Here is a 23549-nt window from a genome sequence, read left to right on the forward strand (position 1 = left end):
AATTTATAACTTTACTCCATTTCCATCCCAATAAGCAGCCACGGATATATAAGATGTGCCAAATGAATTCCCAGGTCAATCATGGTTTAAAAATATTGAAGAATGAACGAGTTGATCTTGATCTCGATAATTTATTTGAATTTCACAGAGACAAACCATGACGTTTTTTAAATAACAAATTCTAAAATCATCGCTGTAAAATGACCAGTTCACATACAGCAAATAAATTCATGAAATTTTTCAAGTATAATATTTGAAGGCGGAATTGTTATATATATTTATATACAAATACTTTAATGAAATAATCTTACGGCAATAATTTCTATTCAAAAAAATAAGAACAGAAGTAGTCCAATAATCCGGATTTTTTAGAATCTATTTACAATGTATTAATCTATTGATTCAATATTGATTAAAAGTTACAGACTATTGGTATATGTTACAATTTCATCAGTTTACGTCAAAAGGTTTAGTCATTATGGCACAAAAATCTAATCAATCTTGAATATGATACAATGCTAATCATCTCCAGCAATACCGATTTGAATACAATCTAAAATTTTTAGTGCATTACATATTGACAAAATTAGCATAAAAAGAACATCAATATTGAAAAACTTTACACTACTTCATTTGAATATTTCATATTCATGTAGAACGGTAGTTCTCAACCTATGGTACGCGTACCACTAGTGGTACGCGGAAGCTTACCAAGTGGTACGCGAGCAGCTTTGAATAATTGCAACAATTAAATTTCGCGTTCGCTAAAATATGCCGTCAAAGCTTTCTATTTATCTTCCATACTGTATGTATTCACGGAATGGCGTTTATAGTGCTACCAGTACTTTTATTTAGAGATCGCCCTGCCCGCCTTAAACGAAACGAGACGGGAATGTTCTTGCACTTAAGTTCTGAAACGAAACGAGAAGGGAACGTTCTTGCACATTTCTCGTGTAGTGACACAATGCGTCTGCATCGAGAAAAATCGGACAAGGCGAGTCGAAAATCGAGATACGGATGTTACAAGTGCTACCTGCAGGACGTTTTGGTTGATCGACATACTCTTAAATTTTAAGGCTAATTCATCAGTATTTTCTTGATTACTTATTTAATCATGTCGAAGCGAAAGTATACCTCCGAATACATCAAATATGGATGGGTTCATTGCTATCGAGCATAATGGAGAAAGTTTACCGCAGTGCGTAATCTGCATGAAAACCCTTTCAAATTCAGTAATGAAACCGAGTTTGCTTAAACGACATCTAGAATCCAATCACGCATATAAGAAGAACCGCGATAAAAGTTATTTTGAGCGACTCGGGAACATGTGAAACGACAGCGCATGGACCAGAGACGTCAGTTTCACCAAACGAATGCCGGGATTGTGAAGGCATCTTATGAAGTATCGCTTCTCTTGGCTCAAAACAAGAAAGCTCATACCATCGCGGAATCGCTTGTTTTACCAGCGGCAAGAATATTAGTCAGAAACCTGATTGGCAAAGAGTCCCTGGCAAAGTTAGATCGTGTATCGCTTTCTAACGATACTTTGAAATGACGGATCAAAGAAATGTCCATTGAAATTGAAGATCAAGTGATTGCTGGAGTGAAGGGTCGATGTTTGGTTTTGCTATACAATATATACATTGCTATATATATGAATCGACTGATGTCACCAAGTGTTCTCAATTACTCGTTCATGTCCGCTTTATTCAGAATAATTCTGTGCGAACAGAATTATTTCTGAGCACGGATCTGTCAGCTACAACAAAGGGAATCGATGTCTTCAACGTTTTGGCCGAATTCTTCACCCAAAATTACCAGGATTGGGGAAAGTTGGTTGGATGCACAACAGATGGTGCTCCATCCATGCTTGGTCGAATTTCAGGGTTCTAATCGCATCTTAAAACCTTATCCCCACGCGCCACATTTGTTCACTGCTTCATCCACAGGTTTGCTCTTTGTGCCAAGGTGCTCCCTCCGGACCTACTGTCATGCTTGGATCGAATAATAAAAATGGTGAATTACGTCAAAACATCTGCTCTTAACACTCGACTGTTTGCAAGATTGTGTGAAGATTTGAATTCAGATCACATGTGTCTTCTTTACCACACAGAGGTGCGTTGGCTCTCTCGCGGAAATATCACTAAAAGAGTCTTTGAACTTCGACAAGAACTGCTCACATTTTTTCAGGATAAGAGACAAGATTTCAAAAAGAATTTGGAAAATGAGGCGTTTATATTACAGTTGGCTTACTTATCGGATATTTTTCAAGCTCTTAACGATGTGAATCGTTCGTTCCAAGGGCCAGACAGATCAATCCAAGACTTTGTCTCTAAGCTTGAAGCGTTCGTTCGGAAGCTGGACCTTTGGATGAAAAAGGTGGAGAGCAAACGTTACGGAATGTTCGAATTCCTCACCACCGTTTCGTGGGAACCAAATGAAAAATTGTCTCAGGAAATTGCGGAACATCTAAGATTGCTAAGAACGGAACTGATGCATTACTTTCCGGATACAATATGCCGCCCATATATGGTTAATTCGTTTTTTGTCGATCCCGCACTTCTACCTGTTAAAACTAGTGAACAAGAAGAGATAATTGATATCCAAGCTGATGAAACTGCAAACAATGAGCACAGAGAATGCTCTCCGTCAGCAATCAATTTCTTGCTAAAATTGTCTTCTAGTTACACTGGCCCGTAATGCTGTTTCTCAACTATAGCTTTTCCCCTCCACTTGGGAGTGCGAGCAAGGTTTCTCAGCCATGATGACAATTAAAACCAAGAGCCGAAATTGCCCAAATGAGCCTGGACATGATTTCCGATGTGCTGTGAATGGAGTCAAACCCCACATAGACCAGCTTGTATAAAAAAAATTGCAACCCTCGCATTAAACTATAACGCTTTTTATAAATTCGATTTTTTTTTTTTGCAATAATACATACATTTCAGCAAATTAATTCAGAGACTAGGTTCGGCAGTTCGTGATAGCGGCTAGCGCCGATCAATGTGTATTCGCCCGAGGTTTGCAATAATTTAGTAGCGGCGATATTCAAAGCTTTTCAGCTCTGACGGTAGACGACGTTAATCCTCTTGCGATTTTGCACGCAATCAATACGCTGTTGCGGCGTATAACTGATATGGAATCTTTGCATGAAGCTTTAAAAAAATCGATGTAGTGTAATGCCACATCATGAAATACTTCCATAGTGCGTTTCTTGTGCCATTTTCCCAGTCCGAAAAAGGTGACTTCGTCGGTGGTACGCGGCCGGACTAAAAAACACTGAAGTGTTATGCAGTCAGTAAAAGGTTGAGAACCACTGATGTAGAATATATATTCAAATATGAACTTGAATCTTAAACAAATTTGTTAACAGATGAATTTTAAGGTCCAATGTTTGGAAAAGCATGAAAACAGATGGTAATATTTAGCAAACGATGTAACCTTCTAAAATAGAAAAATTTTTAAGACGAGTTCAACAAATTATGGCATATTTTTTGCCTTTTTTTTGTTTCAAACATATATGTAAATCTTTGGGCAAAATAATCGACAGTATATGTGGAAGAGTAATCCAAACCTAATCCCGACTTCAGTTTATTTATTTTATCAGATTACAGATACATTCTTATTTTCTTTATACTGTTCAGTTGATAACAAATGATAAAAAGATATACACATGATGACATGACAAATTATGATATGATTCAAAATTCTAAAATATATGTTGCTGTTATTCAAAAGTTTTCTAAAAGTTGTTATGGAAGTTGTTATTGGATTTTACGCGATCGACTCCTTGAATGTAAATGCATGCAGGTTTTAATATATTCAAACAAGTTTTTAGGAAAATAAAATTTTCTATATATTAGTCTTATATATATATATAATAAAAATGCTATTATATTTACATAAAGTTTATATATATATACAATAGTTTTTATATACCATATACAGGGAGTCCTCGACTTACGACGTTGTTCCGTTCTCGAGACGCGGTGTAACCCAAATTTCAGTGTAAGTCGGAACATTATACTGTACAGTAGTACATGAATTACTCATGAATTATATACATATCGTACTGTATTGTATGGTACTGTCATAAAATGTACAAGTATTGCAAAAAAGTACTTTATTAAGTAAACAATTCCATATCACATGAATAAAAGCAAATACTGTACAGTACAGTATTTATCTTTTATATTTTTTATGGAGGGCGTTCGTAACGTCGAAACAGCGTTAAGGAGTGCGCGTTCGTAACCTCGAAACAGCGTAAGTCGCGACCGTCGTAACCCGAGGACTCCCTGTATATATTAACTATTAGAAATGCTTTTCACAATAAATACAAACTTTTATAATTAAAAATAGTCACATATCGTATGGATTTCCAAACAGTCGAGTACGTCACTGTTTTTTTAACATTTACTTTGCTTTCTGAGAATATCTTTCTTTGAATAGTGGGCTATCAGTAAATTTTTTGATCGCGTATATATATATTCCACAAGTTTGTACCTGGCTTTACTTTGAACTTCCCGCTTTTCGTCAGTTTTTATGAATACTTCTGCTTTTTAAAAAATAAATCAATGTTAGAATAAAATATGATATAATATGAATAAAAAGCTGAAAATGAAATAGATTCAACAAGTTTTTGATATTCCGGAACAAAGTTTTTAGAATAAAAAGTGCCATACTTGTAAGAACATGGAGAAACTAATATTTCTATATTTATTTATGTGTAACAAACTTGTTTATAACTATTGTGATATAGAATAGATTACCATACGCCCAAACATGCTGTTTTGAACACCAGTACTTCACCGATAAGCGTGAACAGTCAATATCCCACTTGCGTCAATATCAAAGCTGATGGAACACCACGCGGTTCCGGTAAAATATTAAACTAATAACACTATAGAGAAGATTATTTGGTTTCTGCGAGACTAACTACTTATCCTTCTTCTATGCTTTTGAATCACTTACTATAGAAAAGGATATTGTTTTTTGTTTCCGTGCGTTCTCCGCCTCCCTATTACTGTGTATTAGAATTTACCACTGATTGTATATGTGTTTAACAATTGCCTATTTATGTTATCCCGTTTATTTTGAGTGTTTCAAAAGCAAAGTAAAAGAACGTCATTATAAAGAAACAATAAACTTTTTTTTTTTTGCATATTCACAATTTTCGTGTAAGTTTATTTTCTATCCAACAAGAAATGATTTTTATGAATAAACTATAGGTAGTTAAGGTGTATCGCTTGTATGCAACTTGGGCGGCAATAATATTGCACAACAAATACTGAGTGAGAGTCTTTATGGAAGGAGAGAAAAAAATGAGCGTTTGCGGGAGAATAAATCACGACAAAAATGGCATTGTATAATCAATATACTATACTTATACATTATACTAGAATGTTTTGAAAATTCTTCATATTTTTGCAACCGATCAGGAGATTTTTCCCTCCGTCTCTAGTAGTAATGTAAATAGAGCTTAATTTAACTTATTAAAAGCTACTTGTATACTATGCTTTGACAAAAACCAGAAAAATTAAATATACACCTTAATACGCATAGTTTTTTAATTGTCAGCTGTGGTAGTCCATTTGACTTGATGCACACGAGTAACTATTTTTGTATTCCATGGTATGAAAGTCACCATATCTCTACCATATGCTTCTATGCCCAAAGATACCGGAGCCAAATCCCGTATAGTGAATTGCTCAATCTAAAATGGTATTGATACATTTTGAATATTAAGACCATAAGACGTTATGAATCTTTTTTTAATAATCTACAAAGGTACCATCGTAAATTTAAGGAAACTGGATCTGTAGTTGACGCACAAAAATCAAAAAGACCAAAGAGCGGACTCTCTGAGATAAATTATATATTTTTTTTTCTGTTACATTACCCTAAAAATGCTATTGAATAAATAAAGCAGTAATAATAACAGAAAGCAAAGCGCCCCCAAGTGGAAATTTGAATTTGGGCAAAAAAAATGGTAAAAAATTGTACTCGCAATCTGAAAAAGAAAGGGTTAATAATAGCTCCAATGTTTGTCTAGTTTTTTCGATTCTTCAGTGCTAAAAATGTGAAATCGATTAGTCAATCAGTGCAGAGCAATATTCTATAATTGTGTTTGTACAGGAACAACAATAATGTAGCAAAACTTTATGGCTCCTTTGTGTCCAATTACATAATTCATATGAAAAAATTTTACCTGACGGTTTTGCAAAATATTTCATCATACTTTTCGACACTTTAAAATTAACAAAAACAGAATTGAATATGTAATATTGTATAACGATTTTTCGTTTTGACATTGGACATTAAGACATGCGAATTGATATATTTCTTGTGTATGAATATTTAATGGTAAAATTCGATAACCTTAAACAGTACCCAAATATTATATATAATATAAAGATACAATAGACCCAAGTTATCTAAGTACTAGTATATTTAGGTGCAAGTAACAGAAATGAATAATAGGAGAAAACATAGCGTATTGTACAACCTTATGGATGAAATAAACAAGTTAATTACAAACGTAACATTACATACATTTACATTATTAGGTTAATAAAAGTTAATCGATTTTTATTTTTTTTGTTATATCATACATATTTGAGGCCCAGATATGACGAAGCATTTTGTACACGTAATCATCAGTCTATAGAATCAAGGTCATTAATTAATTGAATGGACATATTAGTATTTCCTTCCCAACATGCATGCCAATGTAATGATTATCGTGTGTCATGATTTTGTGGATATTTCGGAACGTTCAGTTAAATTAAAACTCTAAGATCGAACAAAAAAGGTTTTATTTAGATCATTACTCTTAATAATTGAATTTGAATAAATAAGAAGGTTTTCATTAGAATCTCTTTTTTATACATCAAACACCAATATCTGCTATACATAGAATGCTCAAGTAAAAAGTGTAAATATACCTGTATATAAATACCGGGTTTAATGCAACAGATACCGGCGATTTACTTTGATTTTGTTTGAGCAGTTTTTCTTACTGTTTTATATATTATTTTTGGACCTCCAGAAGTATGCGCACCAAGATGAGGCACAACCTGAATATAGTATGTGTGTACCGGTTAGGTTCAGGCTGTGCGACATGTTTGGTGCGCATACTTCTGGAGCACCTTATTTTTTAAATCTAAAATAATTTTTCAATCATAAATTTTAAATTAAAAAAAACTGTATATCTGAATTCAGGTTACTATTCAATCCACAGACAAAAATCCTAATACGCGCAATGATGAAATAAAGTACTCAATACAATAAATGTAAATACTAAACTGTCAATTCGAAATCAAAAAAATATGCAAAATAATTTTGATAAGGTATCGTATTGCCTAAAAACTGTCTGCAATGAAGTAAATATATATACTATACTATATTTTCATAAAATCTCCTACAATAAACTGTACATAAAATAAACTTGGGAAGAAAAATGAAAACTCACAAGCTTATCCAAGCCGTAAGCATTGGCAGCCGCGGTTGGTGCGTTCATTGATTCCAAAACTTGGAGACCTGCGATCTCAGTTGCGTCGTTGTTGTTCTCCGCTGTGCATCGTTAAAATATACAGGTACAGTAATAACGGCTTCCTCTATTTGTTGTCCAATAAAGGCTTCGGCAGTTTCTTGCATTGATTTGAGAACCATTGACCCAGTTTGCTCGGTGCAAACCTTTTTGTTTCGTTTTTCTATTGTACTTATAATAATATGATATATATAATGTACTGTTAAGAGCTTATCAGAACGCGGGAACGTATAAGGACGTTAAACATTTAAAAAGTCAAGGTAGTGAATCTGAAGTCTTTGTATATTGTTTCATTTTCCTTGAACGGTGTAATATGTTCGCTTGTCATAATGAAACCTAGACACACCAAATATGCCGCAGCAATGGAAAATTTATACCTTGAAATAGATATTATATAATTTGGCGTATAATACCTTAAAAAAAGGGTTTACGTTCTTTGTCAATTACTTGGAATGACAATTGCTTGATGTTTGACAAAACAGTATCATCGCAATATTTATGGCCCATCAGATGTTTGGCTTCTAAATATAACGCTACAGTAGTGTTCTTGAGTTGAAAGCATTCAATCGTAATTAGCAAAATCACTGCAGTTTGACTGAAAAGAATAAAAAAATATCTTGCAAAAAATAGTTTAAAACCTTTGCCCAAACCATTTTCATGCCCTTCATTCCCTAATAATACGTCTCTAAAATCTGAAATGGGCAAAAATCACTTGAGCATGACAGACTACGAAAAACGATTAAAACCGATTGCTGCCGGTACATCTAAGCCCAATTTTTTTTTTTTTTTAATTTATAATTTCTCGTTAACCAATAACGCCTGACATATCACTCAGGGCTCGTTGGAAGCTATGTTTTGTTTTCTACACGCTAGATGTCGCTCCTGGACCATTATTCGTACGACGTCACGCTTATGCTTGGGTAAGCATCAGCTTGTAAACAAACAATCAACCTTTTTCAATTCCTGCCGAAGGCGTCATTCTTTATCATAACAGCACTCTCGCATGTTTGGTATCGTTGATTTCCAAGTTGTTATAGCAACAGAATGAGACCGTAAGAGGTCTTATAGCTTACGCCGTCGCATAGTGAAGACGTGTTATGTTTGGGTAGGTCATGTCTTCGCGTCAGGTTGTGCGACATAAAAAATGTCCGATTCCACTGAATCATTTGCATCTGAATGGTTAGGAACAAATTTTTTGTTCTCTATTTGCCAGAGGACACTCTCTAACGAATAACTGCGACTGCTGACGATACGTAATGTGATAGTATATCTTCCTACTACTGCATAGCACATTTCGTAATGTGGTAGTATATATTCTTGGAGTATTTGGTTGTATTAAGGTAGATTTTCCTATTGTGACGCATGAATCGATATGACTCGCTCGAGTACAATCCCGTCATATTTATATAACTAGCCAATTCCCACGCGGAAATAATCCACGCAGATATAATACTATTTTTTTTTTTTTTAATTATGTTTTTTTCTCAAGATAATAAATAAACTAAAATAACTAATTATAATTACTAAATATATGCCATCCGGCTGTAATGGGATTTATATTAAATTTTTTAATGGTCTTGAACCCTGCTGGCCGGTTTACCGGCCCGCCCGAGTTTGCTCTCTCACCCTGCTGACCGGTTTACCGGCCAGTTTATCGCGAGAAAATCAATCAACTTTATTCTCTCATATCTCAAGAACCACAATAGGTATTTAGGTAAGTCTTCTACTGGATGAAAGCTGGCCCTTAGAACTATCTACAGTTCAGTACAGTTCAGTTCGTGGAAAAAAAGACTTTTTAAGTGAATAATGGCCTTTTCTGTCGTACAATATTCAATCCACAACAATGACGACAATTTAAAATGTCTTTCTATTTTAATTTAATTGTGTTCATGGTAACTCGCGGTTGCGGCGTCGAATTATGGACAGTTTGGCATATTTCAGCCCTTTGGATTACGTTATAGTCGCTTCATGACTGAAATAAGCTGAACTATTTTCTTGTTGTGAATAAGTGTATCATCTGAGTCGTTTTAAGGTGTTTTAACCAAGTTCTCGTGATCTAAAATGACTGTGTTTATCAAGCATGGTAAGGAGGGCATATGTGTATAGCACTAGTTTTTTATTTCGTTTGAAGTCTGATCTCTGTGTGACTTTAGTATTTGAGTCTTAGTATTTTTTAATATTTTGTGTGTACAGCATGACCAGGAGGTCATGACATTTTAAGGAAGGGACTGTGTGATAATAAAAATTCCGCGTGTTTTTGATGCTTTTGTTTTCTTGTTTTTGTAATTTGTTTTGATTATTGCTGTGTTACATAATGATGTTTATGATCATTTTAATCTGCAGTTGTGTTGACGAAATAGAAGCAATACTACTAAGAAAATATCATGACAATCCGTGGGCACAAAAATGGGTGGTAAAGTGCGCGATTATATTTTATTTCGATTCGTATTTTTGTGAATTAGACAAATCTGAGCTGTTCGTACAACACTTACGGCGCTCCAGTACTGTACGTACCAATGTGGAGACAGTAAAGCAAAGAATCCTGAGGGAAAATGCCCTGGTACGTAAACTACAGTAGCACCCGAAATTTTGCGATTTGAAATGTCAAATAAAGCATTTTTAATCTGTCGCGAACCATCATAAAACAAAACTTATGATGTTCTCCGTTTTATTTTCAACATTTTGTATTGCCGCTTTACGATTTGAAAAATTTGGAATTCCACCATTGACATCTACCAGAAAAAAAAATCGTTCGAAACACCACCTATCGAAGCGTGTGCAGACTCGTGTGTTTTCGTCTGAAATCCTTAAGTTTGATTGAGCGACGCACAAGTGACCTGTCGCGTCAATGTTACCAAATTTTCGAATAGTAAATTGCTATTCTAATGGTTGAATATTCGAATATATGGCCAGCCCTACTCAGTATCCAGTAATTAACGACTCGATTAATGTTACGGAATAAACTTGCTTTTTATTTGTTATGTAAATTCCAACGCAAATTTTAACTTGGCTGCTAGTTAAGTTAAGTTTAGTTAAAAACGTTTGCGGCCCGCTGCAGTGAATTTCTGGCTCGTTGCGGACTCATTTAAACGCTTCCATGATTTTAACAAACATCAATCCCTACATCGGGATTACGAAAAGGACTATTCCCGTTGAAATAGTTTAAAAATACCACTAACATTTTCTGCCAATAAATACGAATATCTGCCAATGGTGTAGTGTACGCTAAAATTGTCCCGCGGGCCGCAGTTTAGACCACCCTGATCTAATATAGATGGTCATGCTATCCGTGTCCCGCCCAAAAATTCCGACTGGCCTACGCGTATTTGTCGAAATTGATTATAGTAAATGACACAAATCTGAACCACTATTGACACCTTCCACAATAAGAATATTCATCGTTGTTCAAAGGCACGACGAACATCATTTAGATATATATCGAAAGGTTTTTAGGGTAAGGTATGTTCTTCAACATTTGTTCTTTTTTGTTTGTATTTTTCTATTGTGTCTGTGTTAAGTTTGCGTTAAATAAAACTTTCATGACGGACCTATAAATGTTACCGCCAATATCTTGAAGTAAAATCATTTCTCCCGCAAGTTGGCGCCATGGACCAGCTTATCGAATGCTTGGTTATTGCACCACAATGACTTTGTGGAAGTGACGTCAGGGGACCGCGCGCGCTGCAGGATTCTGGAAGTTTCTGGCTGATGGCTCTTTTGACGTCGGTCTGAGAGTGTTATTTTAGGGTTTATAATTGATTAATTAGTGAACGACTTAGGCTTGTAGTGTTAGTAAAATGTACGGTATTTATTTGTACTGCTAATAATAGTGTATTATTGCTAAGTAATTCAGTCAAGTTATCGTGATTTAATGTTCAAGTTACTGCTTGACGACCCTTGAGGACACAACGTCAAGTAAGTTTATACATATAGTTTTGTATTCTAAGTTTTCCTGTCAGGCCTTGAAAGTGCAGGCAGAGGTAATTTGTGTGTTTATTTATTATAACCGTTAGTGATGCCATAGTTGGTCATTAGGTGATTGTGTGACGTAACAAAGATATTTAGGGTTTGTTTACAATAGTATAGGCCTACTGATACGATACTACCCCGATCTTGTTATTATTTGTGTATTTATTATTTTTATGTTATTGCAGAAAACCGTACTTCTTTGTATTGTGCATCTGTTCGTACTGACGTACTGAAGTATTGTTGTTCGTACTTCTTTGTACTGCATCTGTTCGTATTGTTTTACACTGTTTGCAACACATCACAAGAAAATAAAACATCTTATGCTGATACAGTGATAGTACGCGTCTTTTTGGGAGTGCAACCTGGTCGTCGAGAGTATTGGTATTGGCCATCCGTACAACCTATGTGGGCAGAGTCCGCGCTCCACAATTAAGATTTAATCAAGGCTCTGCGCCAACATAAAGTTTTTTGACGCTCCTACAAAATAGTGACAATTGTAAAATTTAAAGGCCTTTACTAGTGGACATAAAATTATGGCTGAGTCAAATCCAGTTCAATACACTGAAGAAGCTGTACAAAGTTTTCAAAATGCACAAGAAATGGTGCTAGAACAAGAATCTGATGATTTAGAACCTTACCAAGTTCCAATAACACTGTCATCACAAATGAAAGAGCCTGCAGTTGACCCTGAAGTTGTCGCTGCTGAAAAAATATTATCTCCTGTCGGTTCCGGTAGTGGCTCGATTCATGACCTTTTCCGAAGATCGTCTGTCTGATGTGGATTCGGTTTCCCAAATAGAAAATGAAACAAATAAACAAGGGAAGTCCGTAGCATCTTTCATAGCCGAAGACAAGCAAATGAATGTTCACAAAATGACCACAAGAGCGAAATCAAAATATAGTGCTCAATCACGTGACAGTGTTTCACAAAAATCAAAAGTTTTCAGTGTTGGGGGTTCGTTACGATCTCGAAGTATCCGAACTGCGTCATCGGTAATGTCACGGGTATCCACTTACAGTGACTCTCAAATCCAAGTTATTTACAAAGCAAGAAAAATAAATTTACAAAAAAAGATTGAGCTGGAAAAGATTCAGCTACAAGACTCCATTTCTCCAGAAGAAGCAGATTGGAGCGAGAAAGTGAGAATGGAAAATGAAGAAATAAGACGAAAACGTCAAATTGAAGAAGAAAAGTTAATACGAGAAAACGAAGAAATCAAACGAAAACGTCAAATTCAGGAGGAAAAGATTCGAATGGAAGAAGAAGAGCTAAGGAGAAAGCGCCAAATCGAAAAGGAAAGTTTACAAAAACGCAAAGACAGAGAACTAAATGAACTAAAACGTAGAGATCAGCGCACCCAGTTAGAATTGGATGCTGACTTTACGGAAGCTATGGCAGAGAGGGGGTTATCTTTTGACCTTCCTGCTATTTCCGATACAAATGGAAGTGAACTGTTACTTGGCACCTGTACAAATGTGTCAAATAGTAACGAGATACAGAATGTATCTCCACTTGAAATAAGATCTCATTCTCCTGCTACAATTGGAAATAATATTCAATCTACTGTGCCATCTCAGACCATGTTAACAACTGCAAATCAGCCAAGTTACACGTTGAGGGATGTTTCGCTTTCCGTGCCTGCTATTGGTGTGGATCAAGGTATGTCGGTTTATTCATCCTCCCCAGGTTTTGAAATTTGTTGTCCACATACTACCAGTGTGCTTGGTGTGAATGAATGTATGGTTGTGACTAGTACTGCATCTCATAATGCTAATAATTCAATAACAATTCCTAAACAAATAAATTCTGCTGTGAATCCAGTAAATGTGCTTGCAAATCAAATTCAGCCTATTCGTATGAGTTCATATGCTGCATGTCCTACCTGTACTGCTAGCTCAAGTTATTTTGCTGCTTCTACTACCAGTGATAATGCGCCTACCAGTAATTGCATGACTTATTCTTGCACTGATTTTGCTAGCAATTTTAGTTCAAATACAGGTACAATTCCAATTTATAACTTGTCACAAGCAGCCAATGGTGACATCAATAGACTGACAATGCCAATTATTAATGAAGAAGCTACTCAAATTAATATACCCCAGCCAAGCCAGGTACCAAAACAATTAACACCACAAGTGATTTATGTGCCCCAGCAAGCAAATTTACCTCCAACAGAACCTCCAGTTTTTTCTGGTGATCCTGGTGAATACCACGACTTTATTGACATTTTTGATACCGTTATTGCTGCAAAGGTGCAGAATGCAAAGCAAAGATTTGTTTATCTGTTACAATACACAAGAGGCACTGCTCGTGCTCTAGTAAAAGGATGCCAACATAAAGGTTCGGCATGCTATGATGAAGCGTTGAAATTACTCGCAGAAACTTATGGCCATAAATTGCAAATTGAACAGACATGTTTGAATTCTATTATAGAGGGCCCGCAACTTAGAACCAATGACCTGGAAGCTTTAACAATGTTTGCTGCTGGATTAATTGCATGTGAAAATACATTAAAAGGTATTAAAAATAAAGGTCTGTCTTTGATGATCATTGATAAAATATCGTGGAGAATGCCATCAGTTTGGAGGCCAGGTTGGCGAACTTTGGTGGATGATACTCTTCATGTGAAAGAAAAGGACTTGACCTTAGCACATCTTGTGTCATATGTGCGTAAGAAAACGAGGGAATTGTCAAACCTTTCTAATCCTGAAACAAATAATGTCTAAAAACCCAGAGAAATTGCAAATAAACCAATGAAGCAACACAAGTCATATTTTACTACAACTGTCTCCGCTGCTGACAAACCAATTCCTAAATGTTTTAAATGCAGTGGCACTCATTTCCTGAATCAATGTCAAGAGTTTAGGAACATGAAACATGCGGACAGAGAAAGATTTGTGAGGGATTTGAAATTATGTTTTTTTTGTCTACAAAATGGGCACTGGTCAAGGCAGTGCAGACGCGAAAACCCATGCAAAGTTCCAAATTGTAAGCGAAAGCATACTACGCTTTTGCACCCCCCAGATAATATAAATGCGGATGATCAATCTGAACATCATAAGCCTGCTGATGATGCTTCTGTATCGAAAAATACTAATGAAAACAGAGAAGCAAATAAATTTAGTGCGTTTGTGAATTCTGCCAGTGAAGCAAGAGTGTTATTAAACGTAATTCCAGTCAAGGTACGTGTGAAGGGACAGAATGATGTTGTGTTAACAAATGCCTTTTTCGACACTGGCTCAACATGTTCTTTTATAAGTGAAGCGCTCATGCAAAGATTGAATGCCACTGGTCAGGAAACAAATTTAAATATTCGTACTATTTCAAATGTGACTGAACAAAAGAAAAGCTCTGTTATTAACGACATTGAGCTATCCCATTTTGATGAATCTGATTTTATTGCATTGGGTCAACTGTTTTCTAATAAATGTATCGATATTGATGTTTCAAATATTCCAACACAGAAGGATGTGGATCAGTTTCGGGAATTCAAGGATGTGGTAATTCCCAGGCTAAATCAAAAAGTTGGCTTGCTGATAGGAAAAGATAATTTTGCTCTACATAAGCCATTGGAAATTGTACACGGGCCAGATGAATATTTTGCTGTGAGATGCCCTGCTGGATGGATGATTAGCTGTCCTCCCAAAACTAAGAAAGTTGAAAGATCAAATTCTAATTTTTTTGTCAAATCTAGTGTGCACCCACTTTGTAAAATGTGCACTGAAGTGGTCAATTCGATACAAAATGAAAAACCAGAATTTTCCCCTAATCAAGAAATTTTCATGGAAAGAGTGAACAAGTCTATTCATTTGACAACGGATAGACATTATGAAATTGATCTTCCATTTAAAAATCCTAATGTGATTTTGCCAAAAAACAAAAGTCATGCAGAACAAAGATTAGAATATCTCAGAAGACGATTTTTAAAAGAACCGGATTTCTACAATGAATACAAAAGTTTTGTAAAAGATATGATTGATAATGGTTATGCAGAGAAGGTCAACAATTCAAGGGAATGTGATGGTAAAACTTGGTATCTTAGTCACCACGGAGTGCGACACCCAGAAAAGAAAAGACTTCGTGTTGTATTTGATTGTTCAGCTAAATTTTCTGGACTGTGTTTGAATGACGTTCTGTTACAGGGGCCAGACCTTGCAAATAATTTGGTTGGTGTTCTGGCTCGTTTTCGAAAACAATCCGTTGCAATTCAAGGAGACATCCGAGCAATGTTTCACCAAGTGAAAGTTTCCGAACCTCATAGAGATTTTTTGAGATTTCCTTGGTGGCGCAATGGTGATGTCTCACAACCTGTGGCCTGCTTTAGAATGACTTCATTTCTTTTTGGTACAATCTGCTCACCCAGTTGTGCCAATTTTGCCTTGAAAAGGACTGCTGAAGATAATAAAGAAGATTTTAGTGAAAGCACTGTGAATGCTGTTTATGATGCTTTATACGTTGATGATTTTTTGGATTCAAAACCCAATGCTGAGGAAGCTATAGATCATGTCAAGAATGTAAGAAATTTAGTATCCAAAGGTGGATTTGAAATAACAAAATGGGTCAGTAATGATCGAGCTGTTTTGCTGTCAATTCCGGAAGAGCATCGTGCGAAAGATGTCAAAGGATTGGATCTCTCAGTGGATGACCTGCCAGTGGAAAAGGCGCTTGGCATGATTTCGGATGTAGAACAAGATACTTTGTGCTTTCGTGTCAAACATAAGGATAAACCTGCTACAAAAAGAGGATTGTTGTCAACTATTAATTCTATTTTTGATCCTCTTGGTTTCGGTCAGCCAGTTCTTCAACCTATGAAAGTTTGGATTCAAGATGATTTATGTAGGAAGAAATTTGATTGGGACGATCCTATTCCACCAGAATTGAAGAAAGAATGGTCAAAATGGCTTTCTGATTTACCAAAATTAAAGAATTTCAATGTATCGAGATGCTATACACCAAAAGATTTTGGTAAAATAATCGATATACAACTTCATCATTTTTCAGATGCGTCTGAAAAGTCATATGGTGTTGTGTCTTACATTAGAATTACAAATACGTATGAACAAGTTCATTGTGCTATTATAAGTGGAAAAACCAGACTTGTCCCTTTAAATGGTTCAACAATACCGCGACTCGAACTTTGTGCAGCAACAATTTCTGCTAAAAATGATGCATTTCTAAAAAAGGAACTCAAACTTCCAATTTCGGCTTCATATTTTTGGACCGACAGTACAACTGTTCTTCGATACCTGGCAAATACAGATAAAGTATTTAAAACTTTTGTGGTCAATAGAGTAAACTTGATAAAAGAAACCTCTGAAATTGAACAATGGCGTTATGTGCCTTCACAACTGAACCCAGCAGATGTTGCCTCAAGGGGGCGTTTTTGAATTGCCAATACTGGAAATCTGGTCCTGATTTTTTGTGGCAAGCTGCTGAGGAATGGCCTTTACAGCCTGATTTTATGAACAATTGCTCTACGGATAATCTTGAGGTGAAAAAAGAATCGATACAATGTTTTTCAAACACAGCAAGTGAAAAATCGGTCCTAGATCGTATAATTTCAAAATATTCAGACTGGTTTCGTCTGAAGAAAGCTTTTGCCTGGATATTACGAGGTAAAAATATGTTGTTTTCAAAACTTAATGCAAATGAATTGCCTTCTAACCTGCCAAAAGAAAATCGTATTCAACCACTTTCTGTTACTGAACTACGAAATGCGGAATTTGAGATAATCAAATATGAACAATCAAAATATTTCTGCGAAGAAATACGTTTGCTGTCAAATAATCAAGAAATTCCAAAATCAAGCACTTTGATTTCGCTGCGTCCTTTCTTGAAAAATGATATTCTTCGTGTTGGAGGCAGAATCAAAGATGCTCCAATTAGTTATGATGCTAAGCATCCAATTGTTATACCAAAAGACAGTCTTATTGCATCCCTGATGGTTGATTATATTCATAGGACAACTGGACACAATGGAAGAGAATATGTTCTTGAAGAAATTAGGCAGAACTATTGGATTGTAAAGGGGACTTCATTAGTGAGGAAAATTATCAACAATTGTGTCTTGTGCAGAAGAAAGCAGCGTAAACCCGAATATCGAGAAATGTCGGATTTGCCTGTTGATGGAGTAACTCCTGATAAACCACCATTTTCATATGTGGCTTTGGACTGTTTTGGGCCTTTCTTCAGTCGTCAAGGAAGAAGTGATGTTAAGCGATATGGGGTTCTTTTCACATGTCTAACTACCCGTGCAGTACATGTGGAAATAGCTCAAAATTTGGACATGAACTCATTTATAATGGCTTTAAGAAGATTTGTTTTTCGTAGAGGTCAAGTGTTGGAAATTCGAAGTGACAATGGTTCAAATTTTGTGGCCGCTGAACATGAACTTCGTCAAGCAATACAATGTTGGAATCAGTAGCAAGTTCATGATTATCTGCTTCAGAAAAATATAAAATGGATATTTCAAACACCTTCCGCTTAACATCATGGTGGTGTTTTTGAAAGACAAATTCGGACTGTCAGAAAGGTATTTAATTCAATTTGTCGGGAACAAACTTTAAGCGATGAGGCTCTATCCACTTTAATGTGTGAATGTGAATCTATTATAAATGGACGTCCAATTACAACAGTTTCAAGTGATCCGAATGACTTGACACCACTGTCTCCAAATTTATTATTGTTATTAAAACAAGAACCTGTTCTTCCACCAGGTTTGTTTGAACAAAAGGATGTGTATTCGAGGAAACGCTGGAAACAGGTCCAGTATTTGGCAGATATTTTCTGGCAAAGATGGAGAAAGGAATATCTACCTCTTTTACAACAAAGATAAAAGTGGAACAAACCTCAACGTAATATGTGTGTGAACGATATCGTTCTCATTGTGGATCATAACTTGCCACGAAACACCTGGCTGTTGGGTAGAGTTATCAAGACTTTCCCCGGAAAGGAGGGCCTTGTTCGATCTGTTAGTGTCCAGACCCAATATTCTGTTCTTCAAAGACCTGTTACAAAGCTTATTTTATTGCATGCTTGTAATTAGAAAGTTAGCTTTTGCATGAAATTTCATTTGCATGACACAATTTCGTTATATTTTGTGTGTTTGGTATTTGTTTGAATGTGTGTGTGGAAATCTGTAAATTGGTGTATGTGGACACAAATTTTCAATTTCCAAGGGGCCAGGGTGTTACCGCCAATATTTTGAAGTAAAATCATTTCTCCCGCAAGTTGGCGCCATGGACCAGCTTATCGAATGCTTGGTTATTGCACCACAATGACTTTGTGGAAGTGACGTCAGGGGACCGCGCGCGCTGCAGGATTCTGGAAGTTTCTGGCTGATGGCTCTTTTGACGTCGGTCTGAGAGTGTTATTTTAGGGTTTATAATTGATTAATTAGTGAACGACTTAGGCTTGTAGTGTTAGTAAAATGTACGGTATTTATTTGTACTGCTAATAATAGTGTATTATTGATATTCCTCAGTTTTTATTGTAATATTGCTAAGTAATTCAGTCAAGTTATCGTGATTTAATGTTCAAGTTACTGCTTGACGACCCTTGAGGACACAACGTCAAGTAAGTTTATACATATAGTTTTGTATTCTAAGTTTTCCTGTCAGGCCTTGAAAGTGCAGGCAGAGGTAATTTGTGTGTTTATTTATTATAACCGTTAGTGATGCCATAGTTGGTCATTAGGTGATTGTGTGACGTAACAAAGATATTTAGGGTTTGTTTACAACAGTATAGGCCTACTGATACGATACTACCCCGATCTTGTTATTATTTGTGTATTTATTATTTTTATGTTATTTCAGAAAACCGTACTTCTTTGTATTGTGCATCTGTTCGTACTGACGTACTGAAGTATTGTTGTTCGTACTTCTTTGTACTGCATCTGTTCGTATTGTTTTACACTGTTTGCAACACATCACAAGAAAATAAAACATCTTATGCTGATACAGTGATAGTACGCGTCTTTTTGGGAGTGCAACCTGGTCGTCGAGAGAATTGGTATTGGCCATCCGTACACCCTATGTGGGCAGAGTCCGCGCTCCACAATTAAGATTTAATCAAGGCTCTGCGCCAACAATAAATTACATGTGTACAATTTCCCTTAATTGCGCTATAACTGTCGAGTCGAGTGAAATGTTGAATCGAAATCACATTGGATATATCGACTCTAAATTTTGCCGAGACTGTTGGCTTAGTGGGATTTTCCCTGAGATCTATTGCGTCATACGTCATATATCTTGGTATATGGTTCCATTACATTTGAACCCACGTACATTTGAACCCATGACAATTGTACCTGTATGCTATTGCACCTATGGAATTTTTTTTGTTTCACGGATAGTTAAACCCATACTAACCCTAACCCATGGGTTTTAGCACCCGCATATAGATTGAACCCGTGGATATACGCATGGGTTCAAATGTACATATGTTCAAATGTACGGTCACCTTGGTATATAAATAGATAGTAAAATGAAATGTTCACTTATCCAAATTATCCGTTAAATTATCTAAATCGGTTGGAATACTATACAAGCTTGGAAGATTTACATCACCAACAACACTACGGATGGTGTACTACTCCTCTATTCCAGAGCTATATCCAATACGGCATAATTGCTTGGGGTTCAGCCGATAAAACCCTATTGCATCGCATTGAAATTATGCAGAACCAAGCAATTCGTGCAATAGCTGCTGCTAGTTATTTTTCACGACTCAGTCCTATTTATTATACCCTTCCAATTATTAAATTGGCAGATATTTAAACATAGAAGTTTCGAAACTGATGCACCAACACCACTGCAAAAACTCCCTCCTGCATTCACAAACTATTTTTCAGGACAAAGCAATGTTCACTCATATGGAACGCGGTCCTTTATTAGCAGTTCTTATCATGTAATTCGTTTTAGCACCAAACTCACCCAAAACTCGGTTCCATTACATTTGAACCCACGTACATTTGAACCCATGACAATTGCACCTGTATGCTATTGCACCTATGGAATTTTTTTTGTTTCACGGATAGTTAAACCCATACTAACCCTAACCCATGGGTTTTAGCACCCGCATATAGATTGAACCCGTGGATATACGCATGGGTTCAAATGTACATGGGTTCAAATGTACGGTCACCCCAAAACTCAATCAAGTTTGTCGGTGTAAAATTGTGGAATAAGCTCCCCAATAGCATTCGAAACAGTACTTATAACTTGTATAAACATGCACTGAAAAGCCTATACCTAGATGCTTATAGGCCTAGTTGCAATTAGTCTTGAAATATTATATTTGTATATGTATATAACCTTGTGGTGCTGCTTTTCCCATCCATGTTCGTCAAATACGCAACAGGTAGCAGTCTGACAATAGTTATTTGCTTTTGTGTGCTCGCTGTGTTCTGTTCTTGTTTCAATATTTTCCGCCCAGGCTATATGCCACGAATACTGCAGAACTCATAATTATTCTGCATTACTTTAATCGTAAATACAGGGAGTCCTCGGGTTACGACGGTCGCGACTTACGGTGTTTCGAGGTTACAAACGCGCACTCCATAACGCTTTTTCGAGGTTGCGAACGCACTTTACGAACATATACATTTATAAAAGATAATACTGTACTGTAATATCTAAGCCTATAAACTGGATCATTGTGATCAAGATAATCAGTGCTCTGGGCTCATTGGTTTTCGTTATTTACATCGTAAATGACGTGACCAATTGAGAACTATTACGATTATGAACGAATAATCACTAAGCTTCAGTCACATGGTTGTTATGGACTCAAAGCATAAAAAAGATGTTAGATACTGTACAGTGTTTGCTTTTATTTCACGTGATGTGGAATTGTTTTCTGTTTTTCTAATAAAGTTTTTATTTGCATTATTTGTCCATTTTATCAGTGTACAGTACCATACTTTACAATACAGTACGATGTGTATAGAGAAATTCATGCACTGTACCACTGTACTGTATAATGTTCCGACTTACACTAAAATTTGGGTTAAACCGAGTCTCAGGAACGGAACTGCGTCGTAAGTCGAGGACTCCCTGTATATACTACTACTAGATGTCCAACTCCGCTCGCCGTATAATAAACAAACAAAGGCGTTGTTGCACCTCCAAGTGGCGGGCGTCACGGTTGGTTTTGTTCAGACTAGATGCTTAACGACGACGACGACGCTCCTGCATCACAGCTCGAAAACTAGCCCTGTTCATTGATGACTGATCGAAATATTTGCAGAAGGACGAAGAAATTCGATAACAATGAACAAATACTAACTTGCGCTGATTATTTGGTTTCTGCGAGACTAACTACTTATCCTTCTTCTATGCTTTTGTGCCGGTGGATCCGTATGCATATATTGCAAGGATGCTGTAGCAAGAGTAGAGATAACAATCCTAAGTGATTCAAGAGCAAATGATTGTGAAAATGAAGACACAGTCTGTCTTGCAAATGACCAGAATGACGTGACAACTTCCTTGTCGAAAGAGAGCACGGCATCAAAAATGCGATGCATTGCAAAAATGTCAGTCATATGTAGGTAAAGTGGTGACGAAAATAAATACTTTGCACTTTATATAAAAAAGCTTAGTAGCACAGCATTTTGATCTCACTCCATCTCAAGCTTTCACAGAAGTTTTTTCTCCACTTGACCTATAATCAGGGCTGCCACAACGTCCTTATTTTTAGAACTTGTCCTTATTGGACACGTAGTGGACATAACGATCGTTTCAAAATTTTGTTGTTATTGTTATTATTATTTGTCTCCATCATTTTTTTTAATCTTTTTTTCTGTTTGACTACTGGACCAATTGCTTTGAAATTTTCAGTGAGTAAAGATTGATTTTTTTGCCAGAAGGCTAATACTTTTATTTATTTCTAAATTTCGCATGAAATCTGATATTTCGTCTAAAATTTTGCTGTATCATTTTATCCATGGGAACACTGGCTGTCCGGTTTGATTCTGTAAATTATTTCTACGCGAAACTCGGAATTTTTTGTGGGTACCGGTGGCGTCAAAGGTAATAAAGGTAAAAAGCTCTGTTGTTTCGAAGGTCTTCGTTTTAGGAAATGTTTTTGTCCTTATTTTTAAGAAACATCTTTATTTTGACGTGTGTCCTTATTTTTAACCTTATAAATGAATATACCAGTAAATTAAACTTTGAATTTGGTTTAGATCTGGAACTTCATAAGAGATAAAATGAGTAAACGTAAAAAATTTGCTGTGATGATTATGAGAAAGAATTCAACGGCGTTGAACGAAACGAAGGGCCAGTGATTTGCGCACTGCAGCTTTTGTGAATGTGACAACAATCTGGAATGCATAGGTAGAGCAGCAATTTCTGTTAATAATGCAACCCAGAAACACAAGGCTCTGCTCAAGAAATTAATCAAACCAATCCATAAATAACTCATTTAGGAGTCAATGATTATACAAAGGCTATCTCAACACATGCAAGCAGCTGAAATTTATTTCCATCATCACATCATTCAACATCCGACACTTGATATAAAAGAAAAATATTTTCAAATCATTCATGAGCGAATACCTATTAAACAATGTAACTGAATGTCAAGATGTAACAACACTACTTGAGAATATATTCAAAAAATTTGAGCAAATATATACGCAAAGTACTGCAGCCAAAATAATAACAACAAGATGGACAATAGGACTCATGGAATACGAAATCAATTGAAAAAAACAAAGCAGCTAGAACGAAGATTAAGATGTATGTGATTACAGTCAAGTTTCCGTACTCCTGAAGTATGCGTACCAAGAAAGGAGGACACCGGAACGTAGTATGTGTACCACGTTAGGGTTAGGCCAAAATGTTCTTATTTTAGTTCTATTACGAGTTCAGGGACTAACCAAGTGAGTTTTGTAGTATTTGTTCCTAAAAGTATGGCCTAACCTGGTACACATAGTATGTTCCGTTGTCCGTCATCTTGGTACACGTATTTCTGGAGTACCCAAGTTTTTTTCTCAATAATCCATAGGAATACAAATTATTATTTTAA

The 23549-nt window shown here is 36.0% G+C and overlaps 3 protein-coding genes and 1 pseudogene across 3 annotated transcripts; all 4 read left to right on the forward strand.

The window, feature by feature from the left end:
• Nucleotides 1–1114: 1114 nt before the first annotated feature.
• On the forward strand, nucleotides 1115–1893 carry LOC120346970 (zinc finger BED domain-containing protein 5-like; annotated as a pseudogene).
• A 120-nt stretch (nucleotides 1894–2013) lies between these two features.
• LOC144420923 (zinc finger BED domain-containing protein 5-like) lies at nucleotides 2014–2700 on the forward strand. Its single transcript, XM_078110773.1, has one exon. The coding sequence runs from the start codon at nucleotides 2014–2016 to the stop codon at nucleotides 2698–2700; it is 687 nt and encodes a 228-aa protein (XP_077966899.1).
• Nucleotides 2701–14389: 11689 nt separating this feature from the next.
• LOC144420924 (uncharacterized) lies at nucleotides 14390–16906 on the forward strand. Its single transcript, XM_078110774.1, has one exon. It carries the CDS (start codon nucleotides 14390–14392, stop codon nucleotides 16904–16906), a length of 2517 nt encoding a protein of 838 aa, XP_077966900.1.
• Nucleotides 16907–16980: 74 nt separating this feature from the next.
• On the forward strand, nucleotides 16981–17943 carry LOC144420925 (uncharacterized). Its single transcript, XM_078110775.1, has one exon. The coding sequence runs from the start codon at nucleotides 16981–16983 to the stop codon at nucleotides 17941–17943; it is 963 nt and encodes a 320-aa protein (XP_077966901.1).
• Nucleotides 17944–23549: the final 5606 nt, after the last annotated feature.

The sequence above is a fragment of the Styela clava genome, chromosome 3, assembly GCF_964204865.1.
Source record: "Styela clava chromosome 3, kaStyClav1.hap1.2, whole genome shotgun sequence".
Lineage (NCBI taxonomy): Eukaryota > Metazoa > Chordata > Ascidiacea > Stolidobranchia > Styelidae > Styela > Styela clava.